At 34.9% G+C, this 20,849-nt stretch overlaps 1 protein-coding gene across 1 annotated transcript in view; it reads left to right on the top strand.

Annotated features, from left to right (window-relative positions):
* The first annotated feature begins 15,353 nt into the window (after positions 1 to 15,353).
* Positions 15,354 to 20,849, top strand: part of LOC145277097 (bactericidal permeability-increasing protein-like) — a 38,234-nt gene continuing 32,738 nt past the window's right edge. The window contains exons 1-3 of the mRNA XM_080128760.1: positions 15,354 to 15,573; positions 17,557 to 17,653; positions 17,947 to 18,078. Coding sequence (XP_079984886.1) covers positions 15,447 to 15,573; positions 17,557 to 17,653; positions 17,947 to 18,078 — 356 coding nt within the window. The 5' untranslated portion in view covers positions 15,354 to 15,446. The remainder of the gene's footprint in view (positions 15,574 to 17,556; positions 17,654 to 17,946; positions 18,079 to 20,849) is intronic.

Here is a 20,849-nt window from a genome sequence, read left to right as displayed (position 1 = left end):
ATCGATTCTTGCTTTGATATGGTTGGTTCTTATCGAGTTATCATTTGTTGCAGTTATAGATTCAGTTTCTCGGTTTATATGTCCTTTTCGCATCCATATCCAGGTGTTTTCGTTATTCTCATCTTTTGTCATTCTTATAAATCTTCCGTGGAGTTGTTTCTCTTCCCATTTCTCTTTTCTCGTTTTGTCGTTTGTCTCTCTGTTTTCTTTTTTTTTTCAATGTCTCTTGCTGCCAGAATTATTCTTTCAGTGTTTTGCATTTTGTATTTTTCTAGTCTTTTTTCGTGTCCTTCACACAGTCTTCTATACAGATCAGTCCTCTCCCGCCGTCTTTCCTTTTAACGTACAGTCTGTCAATATCGTCCGTTGGGTGTAGTGCATTATGCATGGTAATGAGTTTCCTAGTTTTCTGGTCGAGTTGTCTCAGTTCTTCTTTTGTCAACCCTATAACCGGTCCAGAGTATCTTACTAGTGATACTGCCCATGTAGTTATACATTTTATTAGGTTTCTGCTATATAATTTCGTTTCCAGGAGCTATCTTGTTTTCCTGAGTTATTCTTTTTCAATTTTCTCTTTCATTTCTGTTGCTCTGATGGTGTCCGCTTCCAGAATTCCCAAGTATTTATAGTCGTCTTGTTCCCCTAGTGCCCTAATTTCTGTTTGGTTGGGTAGTTCCATGCCTTCTGTCGGTTCCAGTTTTCTTTTTCTTATAACTAGTTGTGCACACTTTTCCATTCGAAATTCCATTTGGATATATTGGCTGAAGATCCTGGTAGTGTTAATTAGTGTCTCTAGCTCCTTTTCGGTCCTTGCAAAAAGTTTCAGATCGTCCATGTACATCAAATGGTTAATTTTTTTCCTCTGTATTGGAGAACTTGTATCCGGCTTGGCACTTTCTCAGAATACTGTTCAAGGGCATCATGGCTATGATCAACAGTAGGGGATCATTATTATTATTATTAGTATTATTATTTTTATTATTATTATTATTATTATTATTATTATTATTATGTTTGTTGTTGTTGTTATTATCATCATCATTATCATCATCATCATTATTATTATTATCATCATCATCATTGTTATTATTATTATTATTATTATTATTATTATTATTGATGTTGTTGTCATCATCATGATCATCATCGTCATCAGTGATTATAAGACGACTGGTGTAGATAACATCGACTGGCGCCACATTAACTTGTTGTGAAGGGTCTGGGAGGATGAAACTGAGTAGGGAGCATACTAACTAGATCTCCACTGGAAGTGTGCAGTTCAAATCTGGTGCTTAGGAGGTGACTTGTTTCACCCAAACCCCAGGAACCAGCGGTGGCTGATGCCAATGAGAAATCAAAGGCAAATGATTGATGTGATAACGTGCAATCCTTCAAGATTTGTCAAGAGTTGGAAAACGCTGGAAATCTTGGCAGGCTTTTTGTCACTCGAACTCCAGGGAACACCACAAGTTACTGTCATTGAGCGATCATTGATGAACCCTGGAAAACAATCCGTAGTGAGTGAAATAATAATAATAATAATAATAATAATAATAATAATAATAATAATAATAATAATAATAATAATAATAATAATAATACTAATAATAATAATTCTGATTTCGTTTATCAACGTCTCTCTGGAAAGGGACGGGGTATATTCCCAGAGAATTTACCTCAATCCCGGCTTTAAACAAAGGAGCTTCAAAGATCAAGAGTTTTCCTAAGGATGTTGGTAGTACCTACAATAGCAAAGTTCTGAAGACTGCCATAAACATCGGGGGTTTGTAGTTATTTCCATTTCCCTTCTAGACGGTTTGATACTACTCCTTTTGTACTCACTATGACCGGGATTATCTGTGCTTTTACCCCGTGTATACGCCTTATCTGCAAGGCCAATGGAGCATAATTGTTCCATTTCTCATTCTCTTTCTCTCTCAAATTCATGCCCCAGGGTACTGAGAAATCTACAATTTGCCAGTTGTTTTATATTTGTCAATGACGAGCAAATCCAGCAGATTATATTGCAATTGCTTAGTGGTTATGACACTTTTGCCCCACCATACCTCTACCTTGCAATCCTAACTTGTTTTCTCTTCATCAGACACCTCCTCAAACTATTTTCCAGTACAGTTCACCCCAACCCTCTTACACACCTCCCAATATATCCCGAGTCCCATGCGATCGTATATTTTGCGGTAGTTCCTCTGGTGTAGTCCACCACACCCTGATGCAAGGTGTGCACAAACAAAAGCCTCAGTACTCTTAGCCAGACACTCAGCTCTTAGTCATTGTCATGATCTTCAGCCTCTTCTTGTATATTCTGGAAAAAACTTTCCATGCATTTTCTTCCTAGCCACTTACTCTGCCCTTTCCCTATCCATACATTTAACATAATTAGCCTTGATCTCACATACCTCCAGTTCATGGGCCACAAACTTAAGCATCCACTCCTCACTTCTAACCACATGCTCCTTAAACGACATCTCGTCAGTTCTAACAATTTTTTACACGTTTCACTCCTCTCCCACCGTGTTTCCTCTTTTGACACAGCCTTGCTACGCTACTTCGAATGTGAAATATACCAAACATTGCTAAAACTTTTCTTGTTTTGATATCCATGGCATGAAAGTCCTTGTAAGACCATTCTAAAATTCCCGCACTGTATCTTATAACACTGACTGGCCATGCATTTACCGCTTTCATTATACTCCATACAGTTTGCAATTAGTTTCACATTTCTAAGACACTCCTTCCTGACATTCTCCTTCATTTCTCTGTCATGATGCCTACACCCTCCAATACTCCTACATACTTATACCTTGCATCTTACATTTCCTTCATTATTTCTTCATTTGGCAGCACTATTCCATTCGAATGAATCTTTACTCCCCTTTTCATCACCACAACCGCACATTTACTAATCCCAACTCGCATCCCAATATTTTCTGAGTATGTCTTCACAAGTTATACCAGTATCCCCCATTTTCTTTTCATTTCTACCGAATATTTTCAAATCATCCATACACAGTAGATGGTTGAGGCGTATGTAACCAGATCCAAAGTTATACCCCAGTTTTTCTTCAAGCGGATGCTCAGTGGCATCATTATCATTAAAAAAAAAGTGGCGATAACGAATCTCCTTGAAATATTCCACGTTTAATGCACACCTGCCACATCTCTCTGTTTTGGTGTCAGTATCGTTTTACATTGAGCCATACTTTTCTCCAAAAGTCCTATAACATTTTAGCAAACTTCATCATCAATAGTATGCCACATATCCATGAATGAGGACCCATGTCATACGCCTTTCTGTAATCGACCCAAGCTACGCTCAGATTCGTCTTTTTCTTCTTTCCAGCCTGCATTAATGCTTTATCAATGAGTAGTTGCTCTTTGGTACCTCTCGAGCCTTTCCGACACCTTTTCTGTACGTAAGGAAAGCACCATTACTCGTAAGATGTTCATAATTGTTCTCCACAAAATTCCAGCCAACAGTTTTCACATCAGTGGCAGACAGGTAATTGGTCTCTAATTATTGGCCTCTGTTCCCATTGCAGGATCTTTCCTACTCAGTGCTGTTCTTCCCTTCACAAGCCAATCAGGGGCATTTCTCGACTCTACAACCCTTTACCGGGTAGCAGCTATAGGTGGATACATGTATGGAAACTTTAAACCAGAAGCCCATCACTGCGTCTGGACCGGCTGTCTTCCAGTTTGTTATCCTTCGTATGCCAGCCTTAACGTCATTGATGGTTATCTCAACGTTATTCATCTGCTACATTTCTGATAGCCTTTCTCTTTCTCCCAATAAGCTAGCTTTCTCATTATATCGCCCTTCGACAGACCAAATCCCACTCCAAAACTTCCTGGCATCTTTTGCATTTGTGGTGTTGTTATTTACCTCCTGTTTACTACCATTTAATTATTGATACAGCCTAGACTGATTGTTCCGGAAAAGGTTGTTCTGCCGAAATGCAACACTTTTTCCAACAAATTTTCGAATGTCCATACCACCAGTGTGGATCTTCTCTTTCGACATTGTTAGAATGCTCATGGTTCCTTTCCCAGCAATCTATACCTCCTTTCAAAATCGTCTTTAGCTTTCTGTCCTAGTTTAACATCTTTTCTTATTTCTACGATTCTACCAAAGTCTTTCCGCCACCGTTTTATACTTTCCACAAGCCGCCTCTACAAGTATGGCATTCTATCCTTCATTCCTCTCTTTTTCTTCTGTATTAAGCCAAGACGATTTGCAATAATGTATGACGCTGCATACAGAATCCTGATAAGTTCCGTAATTGATATGTTCTTTCTTATGTTGTTGTGAATTAGTCCTGGAAATATTTTTACCTCTTTTTTCACTTTCCGCATATCACTACACTTCATACTTGAGATCTCTATAATCTCGTCTCTAAGAAGAACCTCTCTTAACTTCTGAAATACTTCCTTTTGTACAGAAGTAAAAGTTCAAACTTCATCACCACTTCTCCATAGATCTGCTCCTTTCACTGGTTCCATTGTCTCAGAGTCAATGATCTCGTCTGCCTAAGAACCTTCAAACTCCTTCTCCTCACTTCCCCTAACCATAGGATTTCATTCCTTCTCAGTTGTCCGCCTCCCATCATCGTTTACATTCCCCTTCTGCACTTCTACTCTCTCAATTAATAATAGCCATGATACAACTGAACAAGATACTGAGAAAGTGTTAGCCAGACACAAGTCCTCTGACACGGAGGAAAATGAACCATCTGATGTACATGGACGATCTTAAACTCTTTGCAAATAGCAAAAAAAGAGACATTAATAAATACCACCAGGATCGTCAACCAGGCTCCTCAAACGGAGTTTGCTATGGAAAATTACGCACTATTAGTTAAAAGAAAGGCAAAACTAGAGACGAGAAAAGTGAAGAGAAATAATCAAACGGTTAGACACGTGTACTTACTTCAATCTTTATACTCCGTAGTAAAATATAACCATAACCATGGATTGTTAGCATAGAGTAGAATCCGAACGAGACGTTCTCTTTCATTTACATTGGAAGAAAAAAGGTTCAAAGGGAGATAATCCCTACATAATGTTCTTGGAACAAGAGCAGATATCTCCTTTAGACTGTCGGACAGTGATATTTTTAACACTCCTCCTCAATTGCTGACGGTCTAAATTTCCAGTTCTTTAAAACCTAACAGTTCCCTGAGCTTCACAAACTGTGTGCTCACAAGTCCTTTTGTTAATATGTCTGCTAGCATTTCTTTACTCTGACAGTACTCCAATTAAACTGCGTTCTTTTCCACTTGCTCTCGAATATAGTGGAATTTAATGTCAACATGTTTGGCCCTTCCATGATGCTGTGGGTTCTTTGTCATACATATTGTTGCCTGATTATCCTCGTAGATAAGTGTTGGTGTAACTGGGGTACTAAATAAACACCTTGAAGGCGCTGCATCCAAACAGCCTCTTGTGCCGCGCTTGCTAATGCCATGTATTCAGCTTCATCTGTTGGCAATGCAACACGTTTGCCTTTTACTTCTCCAGCTGACAGCAGCTCCACTTAATTTAAACAAATAACCAGATGTTGAACTGCGATCATCTACATCATCAGCCCAATCTGCATCTGAGTACTCCTCGAAATTGTTAGCTTTCTCCTTGCTATACAATAAACCGCAGCCTCCTGTACCATTACAGTAACGAAAGATATGATTTATAGACATCCAGTGTTCCATTGTAGGCTCAGAGCAGAATCTTGCAACATTTCCGACAGCATAGCAATATCAGGTCGTGTCCTTTTTGGCAGATACAGCAGACTTCCAACTGCTGATGGATATAATTCTTTGTTGACCAGCTTACTTATTTCAGTTGTCCTCATTAAGTTTGCCCCAGCATCAATTGGAGTTGATACAGGTTTTGAATTTTCCATCTGGAATTTTTTCATAACTTCTGCTGTATATGCTAGTTGTCCAATACATATTTTCCCTGATTCAGGATAAACAACCTTAACACCAAAAATTATGCAGTTTCCAATGTCTTTTATTTTGAAAATTTTCGGTATAGTTTTCACAAAATCTTGAATACGAGTTCAAGATTTGCTTGCCACAATGATATCATCAACAGAAACGATAAAGCTTTCCCCCCTGAATATTGTATGTAAATACAGGGATCATCTACCAACTGCTTGAAGTTCATCTTTTTCAGCTGAAAATCCAATGTTTCATTCCAACATTTTGGAGATTGCTTAAAGCCATAGATGCTTCGATTCTGTTTACAGACAAGATGTTCCTTCAACTTTAAAACCAACTGGTTGCTTCATGTAGATTTATTCCTTAAGTTGACCATTCAGAAATGCAGTGTTCATGTCCAATTGATGTAGCACCATGTCATGCTGTACTTCTAACGCAATAACAGTTCGCACAGATTAAAATCTGACGACTGAGCAAGAGGTCGCGTCATAATCAACTGGACAAAAGGTCTCGTCATAATCAATTCCTTGCTTCTGAAGAAACTCTTGAGCTACCAGTCGAGCTTTATAATGGTCGATGTTCCCGTCACCATCATACTTCCGTCACCATCATACTTTAAATACCCACTTGCTACCAATAGCTTTTCGTCGACTATGCAATTCCGTAAGATCCCATATTTTAAATGTATGTAAGGAGGAAATTTCATTTTCCATTGCTTTCATCCATTCATTTTTCTCAGGACTGGAAAGTGCTTTTCTCATCGTCAATGGATCATTTAAACTATGAGCTATGTAAACCCATTCACTATATCTATCTGGAGTTTTCTTTATTCTTGATGATCGTTGAGGTACTGATCCTTGTGTGTTTTCACTAGGTCCTTCCACCTTCTGCAAGTTGTCGTAATCATCATCATCATCATCATCATCATCATCATCATCATCATCATCGCTGTCTTGATATTCAATTTCTACTGGAGATGGGTTTGCCACTCCCTTTTCCTCCTGTTCAGTTATTGACCCTGTTTCATTAAACATGGCATCTCTACTATGGAATACTCTAGATTTTCTGATATCATAGAGTCTGTACCCTTTTTCGCCAATACCATAGCCAAGAAATATGCATTTCAGTCCCTTGGACTACATTTTATATCTTTCATCCTTTGGTACGTGGACAAAAGCATTACATCCAAAAATGCGTACTTGTTTCACATTAGGCTTGCGATCCTTCAATACATCATATGGCGTCGTGCCCTGTACAACGGTTGTTTGGCTCCGGTTTCGAATATATGAAGCCGTGGATAAGGTCTCTGTCCAAAATCTCTTAGGCAGCATCGAATTTGATAACATTGCCTGCACAGTTTCCACTAATTTTCGATTCATTCTTTCGGCTACTCCATTTTGCTCAGGAGTTTTGGGAACAGTATATTCATGTCGAATACCCTTCCTTTTCAAATAATCTTCAAATTCTCTTGAAGTGTATTCTCTACCATTGTCAGTACATAGGGTTTTTATATTATGCCCAGTTAATTTCTCCACCATGGCCTTCAATCCAGGAACATTTTAAAGGCATCTCTCTTGTGCCTGAACACGTATATCCAAACAAATCTTGATTTATCATCAATAAATGTTATGAAATATTCCGGGCCACAAAACAATTTTGCCTCTATCCTTCCATAAATATCGCTATGCACGATTCCTAGGAGTTGAGTGGCTCGCTTTCCACCAGATTTTGGAAATGGGGAACGATGATGTTTTCCATCCACTCAAGGTTCACAAAAGTTTATATCCTTGGTACAAAAACTAGTAAAGGACCAGTTACGAGCTGGTCCTTTACTAGTTTTTGTAAATAATTTTCTCCACGGTGGCCAAAACGTCTATGCCAAATCTCATCTTTTGTGATACTACTTTAGCAGGACTTCGCTGCATAGGTTGATTCATTTACGTCATTGCAGTTTAAATAAAAGATGGCCCCAATGTTTGAACCTGTAGCCACTATTTTTTGTCTGTTATCCAGTATTTGGCATCCTAAGTTATCAAAAATACATGTTTTTTCCAGATTTAGTGGCTCTAGAAACACTAAATAAATTGTAAGACAATTTAGGAAAATATAACGTTTCATATAACCTGCATTTTTGGTATTTCTCATCTGCTACACTCACATTCATTTCTATTGTTCCTGTTCATAGTACACCAACAGAGAATCCGTCACCAAGGGTAATATCCTCTGTTACATCCAATTTTCTGAAATTTATGAATTTCTCAACATCATGACACATGTGACATGTTGCTCCGGAGTCCACAATCCAGTTGCTCCTTTTATCCTTTGATAACAAAGCATCGTGTGTGAGGAGTCCAACAACGCAATCACTTGATTCACCCTGTGTTTTCTTAGTGAAAAAAACTTGCTTTTTCCGAGGGTTCGACTTGAAATTGCCATTATTATTAAGTAAGCGACAGTTACGTTTAATGTGCCCATTTTTCCCACAGTGATAGCACTTTGGCCCCCTTTTGTTAACGTGATGTTTAGACGCCATGGCTTTCAATTCGGTATCATTTAGTTCCCTCTCTTTTATCTTGGTTTCCTCATGCAGCAATCGTTCAGTGACTAACACCCATTTAGGAACGTCCTGGCTTGCTTCGAGTACTGTTACCAACATATTATAAGAGTCTGGGGGAGTAGCCAGAAGATGAACAACTCTATCTTCCTCATCAATTGAATCGCCAATGACTGCTAATTCATCAAATGTTTCCATCATAGTTTTGATGTGTTCATTTACGGAATCGCCGTCTTTTAATTTAAGATAATATAATTTTCTCCTCAATGTTAACTTGTTTTCCCACGTCTTCTTTTGAAGATATTTATAAATATTTTACGTGTGATGCAGAATTTGTTCGTTTATCGGGAATAATTTCCGTTTCATTAACAATGTTCCATAAACCATCCTTAATTAAAGCCACTTTATATTGAACCTTCCAAGTATTATAATTTTTACCATTCCGTGGCACCAAGTTACTAAGTTTTGTTTCAATCGCCATTGTGCATTTAAAAGCAATTCAAAACTTTCACTAAAACAACATTCAATATGGCTGAACAAAAAAAAACAGTCACACGTGTTCTATTATCTTCAAGACATAGCTGGGCCCATAACCAATGAAGATAAATATTAAAACGGTTAGCCCCGTGTACATACCTCGCTTACTTTAATCTTTATACTCCATAGTAAAAAATAACCAGAACCATGGATTGTTAGCTTAGAGTAAAATCCGAACGAGACGTTCTCTTTTATTTACATTGGAAGAAAAACAAATCAAAGGGAGATAATCCCTACATAATTTTCTTGGAACAAGAGCAGATATCTCTTTTTAGACTGTCGGACATTGATATTTTTAACAAAAAGGCATGGAACTGCCCAACGAAACGGAGAGGATCGTTTTGTACTGGAGTCCTGGAAGCAGACACCATCAAAGCAACATAATTGCGAGATAGATAGAGAGAGAGAGAGAAAGAGAGAGAGAGAGAATTTGAAAGGAATACACCAAGAGAAAAATAACTTCTCAAAACCAAATTATATAGCAGAAATCTAATAAAAGGCATAAATACATGGGCAGTATAACTAGTAAGATACTCTGGATCGTTCATAGGATGAATTAAAGAAGAACTGAGACAAGCCGATCAGAAGACCAGGAAACGAATGACGATGCAAAACGCACTACATCCGAAGGACGATGTTGACTTACTCTACGTTGAAAGGAAAGACTGATTTATATAGAATACTGTGTGAATGCCAGCAACAACATACTAGGAAAATACTTAATGCTAAACTCTCAAAAATAATCATAGCAGCGAGACACACGAAAAAATTCAACAAAACAGAAAACAGAGTTACAAAGTATAAGACAAGAAAAGAAAAGTGTGCAGAGAAACAACTACACGGGAGATTCATACGGATGACAAAAGAGTAAAACAACGAAAACACTTGGACATGGACGCGAAAGCACACATCAGCCGAGAAACTGAATCCGTAATAACTGCAGCACAAGGCAACTCGATAAGAACAAATAACATCAAAGCAAAGACCGACAGAGCACAAGAACACAGCAAATGCAGACTCAGTGGACAAAGAGACCAAACGATAAACAATATAATAACTAAATGCAGCAAACTGCCCCAAAAGGAATAAAAGAACATGCACGATCAAGTGGGAAGGGTAGTACACTGGGACACAGAAAAGTGGTACTAACATAAGCCGGCAACAGTACTTGAAAATGAGTATAAAAAAGGCCTATGGGACATGGGCATACAAACTAATAAACCCATCCAAGCAAGAAGACTGGGTGTAATAATAATTAACAAGAAAGAAAATACTGACAAATCATAAACTTTGCTGTTCTAGCTAACCACAGGTTAAATATCAAAGGTAAAGAAAAAAAGAGCAAATACACAGAGCTAACCAGAGAGCTTAAAAGGATATGAAAGATGAGGAAAATAAAAATAATACCTATAATAGAAGGAGCACTAGGAACACTCCCCAAAAACTTTGAATAAAGCATGAGAAAAATTGGAATCAAATGGATGACGTAAGAAATACAACGAACAACAAACACGAAAAAGGTGAACTATCAAGAAAAACACTGGAATGTTAAATGTTACTGATAAAAGTACGCTACACATTTTGACGAAAAACATGGGGGAAAAATGGGCATAGAATAACAGAAAAACAAAACATTTAATATAATTTCTGTATTATTTAAATATATAATCTTGTGGGAGAAATCCAGGTCCTCAATAAGGGATACTCTGGATAGGAACAAAAATAAAAATTATAACAGTCATAAAGGATTTGTCCTCCACCGACTGAGGATAAAAATACGAAGTGTAGCATCTTGTCCTGAAGGCCAAAAATTGTTTGTGTTTACTATGTTTCTTTAATTGTTTGTCCCCTAAATTAATAATTCAGTTTTATCCGTATTAGATCGTATTTTGCTTTAAAATTACGTAATTTTACATAGATAATATTTATATTTCATATTTGATAACGTTCGGTTTCATTATTATTCGAATTGGGTTCCTTTCTTTTCTTTTTAACATGTTTTAATGTTCTTTCTAAACATGTCCTCATATAGTATCAACAGTAATAGTTTGACAAATCTTACCTACATTGCCTGCAGGAATTTTTCAGTTAACAGACCTTCTTTCTCACGGTGGCCTCGCTACGACACGCCCGTTGTATAACAGTGTTTACTATTATTATACACTGGTCGGAAGAGATAAAAGTTCCCCATTAATATTCAAAATAAACTACGTCATGAAGTCCGACTCTCAATCGGGCCTTTTTTCATGGAACAAGTTGCTATACATGCAAGGCTTGCGGGGAATAAATTACAGTTCACACGAGGAATCGCGCATTTTTCAGACCAAGGTCTATTAAACTGCACGATGTTTGGCTGTGCTTGAACACGCCGTGCCATCGTATATTTAGAAATTGGAATAGATTAAATGCAGATGACTCTATTAACATAGTACCCGTTATTCTCGAGCGCTGATTGGAGAGGTTCGGTTCGGAAAGGTTCTACCTATTGCAGAAGCGCTTAAATGTTATCACACCTGCTTTACAAAAAAGTTACTCTCGCTACATTTCCATGTGTTCGTCCGTCTAGACAGGACATCCTTATTCATGCCATTACACACGCATAGGCAGTTTTGTCTTGAGTGCAGTTAGGAAAATATCAAAAGTAACGCCTACAACACCAAAAACGAACAGATAGCTGTCTATGCTCTAGCTTTTGGTCCTGCTTGATGCCTGTATAACGTGTTCAAATTCTTTTCTGCGGAATAGTGCACAAATGAAACCACTCACTATTTCAAAACATCAATTGAAACACATATTCCCTCACAGAAGTTATATAGTAAAACCCACTCTCTGCAATTGTTTACTTATACTTGTGCAGCTGCTAATTCTCAGACGCAACATGCATACCGCAGATTTATCAGACATAAGTGCAGTACAAACAAACTAACGTTTATAGAAGCTAGAAATAATTGTAAAAAAAGAAGTAACGACACCTAAGAGATATTATACCGAAACAACCAGAAAACGCATTGTAGCTCAGGTATTAGGATCTTGTGATCTCTGGGAAATCTACAATGTAGTAAATAATGGGCAATCACCAATTTCCCATATTATCTAACACGCCTGTGGTTGTTTGCTCGGCCAGCATGAAAGTTAACATGTTTTCTGCAAACTCTATGTTGGACCCAACAAACCACTCTCTCCCTGATTTTCTTGTTCGTAATGAAACCACACTAGACAATCTTAGTATCACCCCCTCTAAAGTGCATATCTTAAAAATCTAGACAGCTCCAAAGCATGTAGACCTGATTTCATACCGGCTGTACTATTAAAAAATCTCCTATTAGGTTGCTGAAGGGCACTTTAAACTCTCTAACAAATGTCTTACCAAATTCTGCTTTCCTGACTGCTGGGCATTGCTTCTGTTGTACCATTTTACAAGAATACTGGCGAAATAACTGATCCATTAAATCTCAGCTCCACTAGCCTCGCCCCTTTTTTCGCAAAATATATTGGAGTCCATAATTAATCAAACTCTAGTCAACTACCTTACAGATGCTAAACTTCTCTCCGACCATCAATATAAATGTAGGCAAGCGATCGGTTTTCTGCAACAACATAGACGAATGTTGTCATACCTAGGGAGAAGTTGTTTTGTGCACCCTATCCTACCTTAAAAAATTCAACTCAGGCTTGACTCATAGTAGTCGACACCTGCAATCTTTCTCCACAGAAGAGATGTTGCTAAACTGTTTCTGCTCTATGATTTTTCCCGGCAAGTGCTCATCTGAGCTTCACTCAATATTACAACTTCCACCAACCTTTTATAAAAAGGCACTGATTAGCTTCATCCACTACCATCAATTTTCCCTACTCTCTATCAGTGCCTACATGATTCACTGACCAATTTACACTGATAAACACTTATCCGCACGTGACCTCCGTGAATTGATAAGTTGTGTTTCTTTGTAAAAACGATGTCTTAATAGTGTGTGCATTAACACTGTGAAAATTTAGATGGCAATTTAACTTCCATCTAATTTCCATGTCTGTCCTTGTATATACCGCATATAAAATTAGATGCCATATTAATACTTATTTTTAATTGAATGCAAATGGGAAAATACATAATAATTATTTAGCAAAATAATAATAAACATAACTACAAGAAGAATGGATAATAATAATAATAATAATAATAATAATAATAATAATAATAATAATAATAATAATAATAATGGCGATCAAAATAATAATACGGGAGAGAAGAAACGCTAAATCACAAAAGTGTATGGAGCAACCGAGCCTGAAAAACATACACAACTATATAGGATAACCGTACACAGGGAACTATGCAAATGACTGCAGTTCGAACACGCAGAAAAAATATTACATGTAGTGTGTAGCGTACAAGCAAACAAAATATACATAATCCTCTCTTGAATTGAGATACAAACACATATACAAGCATGCTACGGGACACGATAGTAGTTTAAAATAATATAAAATTGTAGATTTTGCAGTTTGGTAGAACACAGCGTGTAATACCACTCTCTTATGAAGTTATCTAAGGACCTCTGATCTTCGAAAACTTGGCCCGTGCTGTCTCGTGGTTCTGGAGGCGTCACATTGATTCTGGCATGCTGAAAAAGAATAACAAAACTCACACAGGCAAGAAGCACAACAGACGCTTGAATTCTATTCTAATTCACAAAATATATTACAGATGTTTTACAAATATATAGTTCAGTTCTTAGTAAGTTTTTAAAAGTCTGAAATCGCTCTTCTCTTCGGAGATAGTCTCAGACGGGTTGGAGGAGGGGTCACGTCTCAGAGAGCGGTATTGTTACTTGGAGTTCCGCGCAAAAACTCTGGCTGGAATCTGACTAATTTCGCGCGGCAGTAGCATTAATAGTCGTGTCAGTGTTCGGGGTGGAATGTTATCTCAGCCAATTAAATAACGCCACGCACTTACAGAAAACCCCAGATTACGGGTGTGCAATCCAGCCATGTCACTGGCTTGCAATCTGAGATGCAAATCAACATTAAACTCCCATGACCCCATGGGTCATCGGCTGTCAGTCAGAACACCTGGTACTGAGTTCGTCAGTGCCAGACAATTTTCTGTCGTCAATTTTGAATAACAAAATATATATATATCTGACTTCCAAACAATAAGCAAATATATCTATTTTTACAAGTAGATAATACATATCTCCAACTTTAAGTCCTTGGGATATCTGCCGTTACCCGGGATCTATTAAAGTAATCTTAGCAAGCTCGGCTCCTCAATAATAAAGATCTACTAGACTTAAAAACAAAGCAAATACTCATAAATTATAAGAGACAAAAAACGGATGGTAATACATTAGACTGCCAGATTTTTAGGAAAATATTCGAATGTTGAAACTAACCTACATTTAATACAACCACAACCTGATACACGAAAACTGAAACAGAAATCTAAGAATAATATAAAGGGGTAGAGCTAATGTATGAAAATTTCACGTAATCTTGTAAACTGCCCCCTCCTTAAAAAATGGCACTAACTTCATGATAACAGAGGAATAGGTCGTGAAGAGCCAATGAGAACAGAAGGAGCGAAGTAGGAGAGAAATAACCCTACCTCAAGTGAAATAGTGAAATGAGTACTGGAATTGCCGCTATCCGTGATGAATCAATAGCAAATTGCTGTTGTAATAACGCGTATTCGATTTGCTATCGTTTTCTTAATAGGTGGAGAGAAACTAAGGTCTGAATAGAGTTGTTTTAACTAGATCCCTCAGAAATGGAGTGAACATCTGATGATATTAGTAAGTAACGTCGATGCGCTGATGATGACCTGTTGAAAAATTCCTAGTGAGTAAAATAATAATAATAATAATAATAATAATAATAATAATAAAAATAATAATAATAATAATAATAATAATAATAATAATAATAATAATAACAATTAAGGAAGAATAAACCCAATATAGAAGTAAAGAGATATGTATTATTTGTAGATATACAATCGTAAATTCTTAAATAAATATGTCACATACAGATTTGTGAATAATCTGCTTATGTGAGTAAGCTTATTATATTGTTCCTGTGTGGAAAACTTAAGTGAATTCTAACAAAAAGACGAAGAAATAAGACAATGGAATAAAACAAAATGGATTTAACGACAAAATGGAATAGGATTTGACATGAATAATTTGGTAAAAACCCAACTAAACAATTGATATGTGTATGTTGCCTTTTTCCCTATTAATACAGAGGAAAATACAATGCGTCATTCTTAAATAATTTATTTATAAGTTAATAATATGGTATTTGTTGCTTTATTCTTGAGATCTATAAAAGGTGGATGTTTGATCAAGACATTATAAAACTGAGCTGAGGGCAAAAAACACAAAGATTCCTGGAAGATGTTCTTCGCAAAATGCCTGACCGCGCTACTGTTCGCGATCACCGTGTGTTTTTTTCTGAATATCGGCATCTGTCGTGCAAATCCTGGTATACGAGTTCAAATTACGCAGAAAGGCCTCAACTATGGTAAACATTTTTTCCTATTTTATTGAATATTTTATCCAACCCGGTATGCAATTCAATTATACATACGGTAAAGTACACCCGGGTTTGAACAAGTGATCATTCAATCCTTATTCGAATGCACTACCACTAAGCTATATCTCCAGATTATAATTTTTTACCTTTCTTTCAACCTTAGGAATAACGGACAGCAAACGTACAATGAACGACTTCCACGGATTTATCTTTTTTTTGTCTGTTTTCCATTTAAACAAACTGTTTTCCATTTAAACTTAAATTTCGCCCAACTCCACACATGGTGCATTTCTCTTTTCAAAATTTGAAAACGTTTCAAACGTTTTCAGCTTTTGTACGTTAATATTTCTTGCCTGATGATATCTAATCTGATTGAAACGTTCTGCACATCTTATTAAAATATGACTGTATTTACATAAAAATACAAAAAATGATATAACTTGCTCTCTTTTGATTGAGCACTATCAACGGCCTTCGTTGAAATTCAATTATTTTCAATTCTTAGATAGCTTCTCACCGAACAACTATATATACTTCATGAGAATCCATAGTCTGTCAAAGTAATATATATATATATATATATATATATATATATATATATATATATATATATATATATAATTATTTTTTTTTTACTATAATAATTCAATACGTACAGACACTAGTGTTTCATCCTTTCGGGATTCTTCAGTGCAGGGTGTCACGATTACTACCAGTCGAACGATTCGAACCCCGCGACAAGAGACATCTCTGGTTCGATTAGCGGAGGCCGTATCCATTCGGCTACCATTAATCATGTGAAATAGCGTTGAATTTTAAACATTTTAATTTAAATGTTCATTACGTCAGACAGACAGTGATCAAATCGTTATACGATGATCTACGCATAAGAGCTAAATTGACCGACTTTTTAATTCAACAGAAAGTGCTCAACGATAAGAAACGTATTTCTTAAAGGGGCTGTCATAATTATTTTTTTACTATAATAATTAATACCTACAGACACTAGTGTTTCATCCTTTCGGGATTCTTCAGTGCAGGGTGTCACGATTACTACCAGTCGAACGATTCGAACCCCGCGACACGAAAATCATCTGTGGGTTGGTCCCAAAAATGAACACATACAGAAGAGTGAACCATGCATATGAGTGTATTCGCGTATTAAATTGGGATATTAACATAATCGAAGTATTTATCCCGCCGTCTTTTAAAGAAGCTAATGACAATTTTCTAAGATTTCAGACAATGATATTAATTTATTGATAACGAAAGAATAATCACTTTGTGTATCTGTCTATTCTTTCCTTTCACCAAAGCGATAAACAGCAGCTTTTATATTACTGTCTAGCAAGATTCAGTCCCTGCCTCATCGCCGTAATGTAGTATATCTATGCCTGTGAAACATAATATGACTTTTTTCCACCTTTCTCCTTTTCAACGAAAATCACGCCAAGTAAGAAGTACATAGATCTGGAAAAATGTTTACTCAAATGCGTACTTCATTATTTTGGCTTGTCCTTGAAATTTCCTCGCAATTCTCTGTTCTTTAATTATAGTCTGCCATTACAATCCGTTCTTACTATGCGCTATTCGCGATAAATTCCAAATATGTTTTTAAGAAATTGTCATCGATAAATTCATGGATTGAATATATATATATATATATATATATATATATATATATATATATATATATATATATATATATATATGCACACACATACATATATATAGAGAGAGAGGAAATTTATTACTATGAGTCCAGAATGAGTTTACAAATTGTTTCAGCAAGAGGAAGATCCTCAAAGAGAGGAAAATCCAACTAGCATCGTCATAATTCATAGATGGAAGTTATATATATATATATATATATATATATATATATATATATATATATATATATATATATATATATATATAATTCTTATTTTCTCATCCGGCTTGTATGAATTCTCTGTTTTTCTTTTTCAGCCAACAACCTTGCTTTGAGAAAAATGTATAAGGAATTGAAAAACTATAAATTTCCTGATTTCTCTAAGGGTGGTTCGACTTCATATAGATTATACAAGTAAGTTTATTATACTGCATTTTATGGATTCCATTAATTTCATTCAACGGTCCCATTTCTATATTTTGAATTGTGTAAATACAAATAAATTTCCATGTATCAAACACATGTTTCGTGTATAAAACACATACAAGTTTTTACTATTTTTTCTAATCGAAATTTCTCAAAAAGAACCAACTGAAAACGTTGTATAGTTAAATTATATTCCGGGAAAACAGCAATTTTTCCGCTTTGCCAGAAACAAAACACATAAGATATTTTGTTAATCAAGTTTTCTTGTTTTTCTGTTTCAGCATAAAAGTAAGCCGTGTTTCTAGGCCACGCGGTCATATTGCACTCGTACCTGGACAAGGTCTGAGGTGGACTGTTGTAATTAAAGGTTATCGTTTGTCGGCAAAATTTAAACTTAAACAAAAAGTCCTATGGTAAATATTGTTTTCTTTTTCGGTTTTTGGGAACATATTAACATGTCTATAAACGCGGGTTATTCGGAAAATAATAAGATGTATTAAGTAAAATGAGATAAATTCATCAAATAAGAAAATTTTCTAAAAAAATTTAAGGAAACGAAGACATACTTTTATTAAGCGAAAAACATGGGGAATATATTATGCTAGCTAAGATCTAAATAAAAGTGGGATCAACTGAGACATACAGATCTATACCATTAAGTATAACTATGAATTAATTATTAATTTTGGTAAATTCAGAAATTTACACATCCCCATATATATATATATATATATATATATATATATATATATATATATATATATATATATATATATATATGGCAGTTTCAAAAGCCGAGACCAATGCGAGAATCACCGGACCCACAAAAGAAAAGAAAGGAAACACAATCAAACAAACAGGCAGGTATAAATGTCCAACTATTTACTCATTTATCACTCCTCGTCTCATTACATAGTTGATTTGCAACTAAGTTATGTGTATGCCGGGTGTATATAAAGTGTATTATTAGTATGAAACTGTGATAAATACAGCGATGTATTCAAGACGACAAAAGAGCTTAGGACCGCAGATTGAGGTTAGAACTGTAGTAAGATGTGCCTACATAAATCTGAAGTAAGCTGGTGATAATTTTTGTTGGCTATATTTTTTAATCTTGTTCTTTTAAATCTTTATTTTTATTTTTCTATTATTACTTTTGTATAATATAAGGTGATATAAAATCTTCTTCTTAAGTATACATCGTTTGATGTTATTAATGCATGCAATAATATTCTTTTGTTTGCATATATATAATCTGACTATATATATATATATATATATATATATATATATATATATATATATATATATATTAAGTAATGTTATTTATAATTTAAAAATTAAAAAAAAAATTTTAAGTTTAAAAATCAAATTTTAATTAAATCAGTTTCATAAGAAGGAACAACAACAAAGTCAATTATCTGTACGATCGTTTCGGAAATCCGTGCTTTTTATTTGTGGTATACATGAAGTCACGTAGAACAATTATACATAGTTTTTTTGGTAAGCACCGTCTCCTCATCAGCAAATTTAGGAGGATTTCTATTGAATTGAAAAGACACCAAAAAATAAACCTAGCATTAAAACTAAGGCAGATGAATCTGAAAAATTGAAGTAAAAGGTTTGGATTTAAAATTTATAAGAAAATTAGTATAGGTTAGAAATAGATATATATTTTTTTGAATTTACATAATAAATTTGATTTAAAAATATATAGATATAGTTACCTTTTAGTTTTTCTTTTTTTTTTTTTAAATCATGAACTGTATTTAAAGTAGACATTTAGATGTTTGCTATAGCTTTTTATTTTATTGAATGATGAATTTTAACAGGGCGACGCTCGTGCAGTAAATTGTTTCCGTTAGCGTATTTTGATTTAAAGACGCTACAGTTAATATCTATAGAGAGAGAATATTTATTTTGCAAGTTTTTAAGGGGAGATAATTGTCATGTGTTATTGGCTTTATTTATTATTTGATTTACGAGTCTAAGGGCGGTAATTGGTCTAACTTAATTTATAAAAAAAAAGTAATCTATTTTTACTAATGAGTAATTTTTAATGATTTAAGGTGGTTTATATTTATTAAATTTAAACCAACGTTTATGATTACATGATAGAAGCTCATGTCTTGAATTTACTGGTTTGGTTGTGCTTTTTATATCTTCATATTTTAAAATTTTTAGGGTTTCTTTTGTACATAATGTACAAAATTTATCTCCTTGTTTATATGATTTGCAGGTCTCAATTATTTGCCATTTTAAGTTGAAAGAAATATTGCTATTTTTTAGTTGCCAAATATAGTTGGATAGAGTAGTTTAGTTTGATAGAGAGTTATTTTTAAAAGAATGTTTGTGCGTTGAAATTCTATGTTTTACTGGGCCAGATGTGGAACCAATATATATTACCTCTTGATTATTATGATTATTTTCCGTTAGGTCTATTGTTGGATTATAATGTGGTGGGTTGGTTAGTAATTGATCGGTAGATTGATTTAAGTTGGTGTTATTATTTAATCTGGTAGTTGAGTTATGGCTGTTGATAGGTTCTTGTATATTTGGAGTTTTTGATACTGTGCAGCTATAGATAGCATTTTTAATTTTACATGAGCCTTGCAAATTTTAATTTTCAAATAGGATACAGGCTGTTTTGGGGAATGACTCTGTAAAGTATAAAGTTTGTAACCATATAGTTCTCACCCTACACACTCTCTGCCTATTATATATATATATATATATATATATATATATATATATATATATTATGATTCATTAGTAATATTTTATAAGGGGATGCACAACATGCAAATAATGGACGCGCATTTTCCAGGTTAACATTTTATTTTGGCATAACTTTATTGGATTTAAAAAATATTTTGGTAGTTTAAAAGTGTTTACATAGTTATGTTTGAACATATACCAATTAAATATCTAAGTTTACAAAAACCTGCCCTAACAGTTAGGTTTCGCCTGTATATTTAAATATTATAAATTAATAATAAATAATTAATAATTAATACTATTATAGTAAACGATAATTAATAATAATAGGTTGATTAGTTGATGAATTAATCAAATGCGTCGCTCTTACGATTAGTTTCAGGTACGGCGTTGTTTGATTGCGGAAATAATTATATATAAGTATATGCATGCATATACACATAATATAGTATGATATTTTAATATC

Source organism: Euprymna scolopes, chromosome 5 (assembly GCF_053919585.1).
Source record: "Euprymna scolopes isolate OS-2025 chromosome 5, ASM5391958v1, whole genome shotgun sequence".
NCBI classification, from domain to species: domain Eukaryota; kingdom Metazoa; phylum Mollusca; class Cephalopoda; order Sepiida; family Sepiolidae; genus Euprymna; species Euprymna scolopes.
This window is presented reverse-complemented; position numbering and strand designations above follow the sequence as displayed.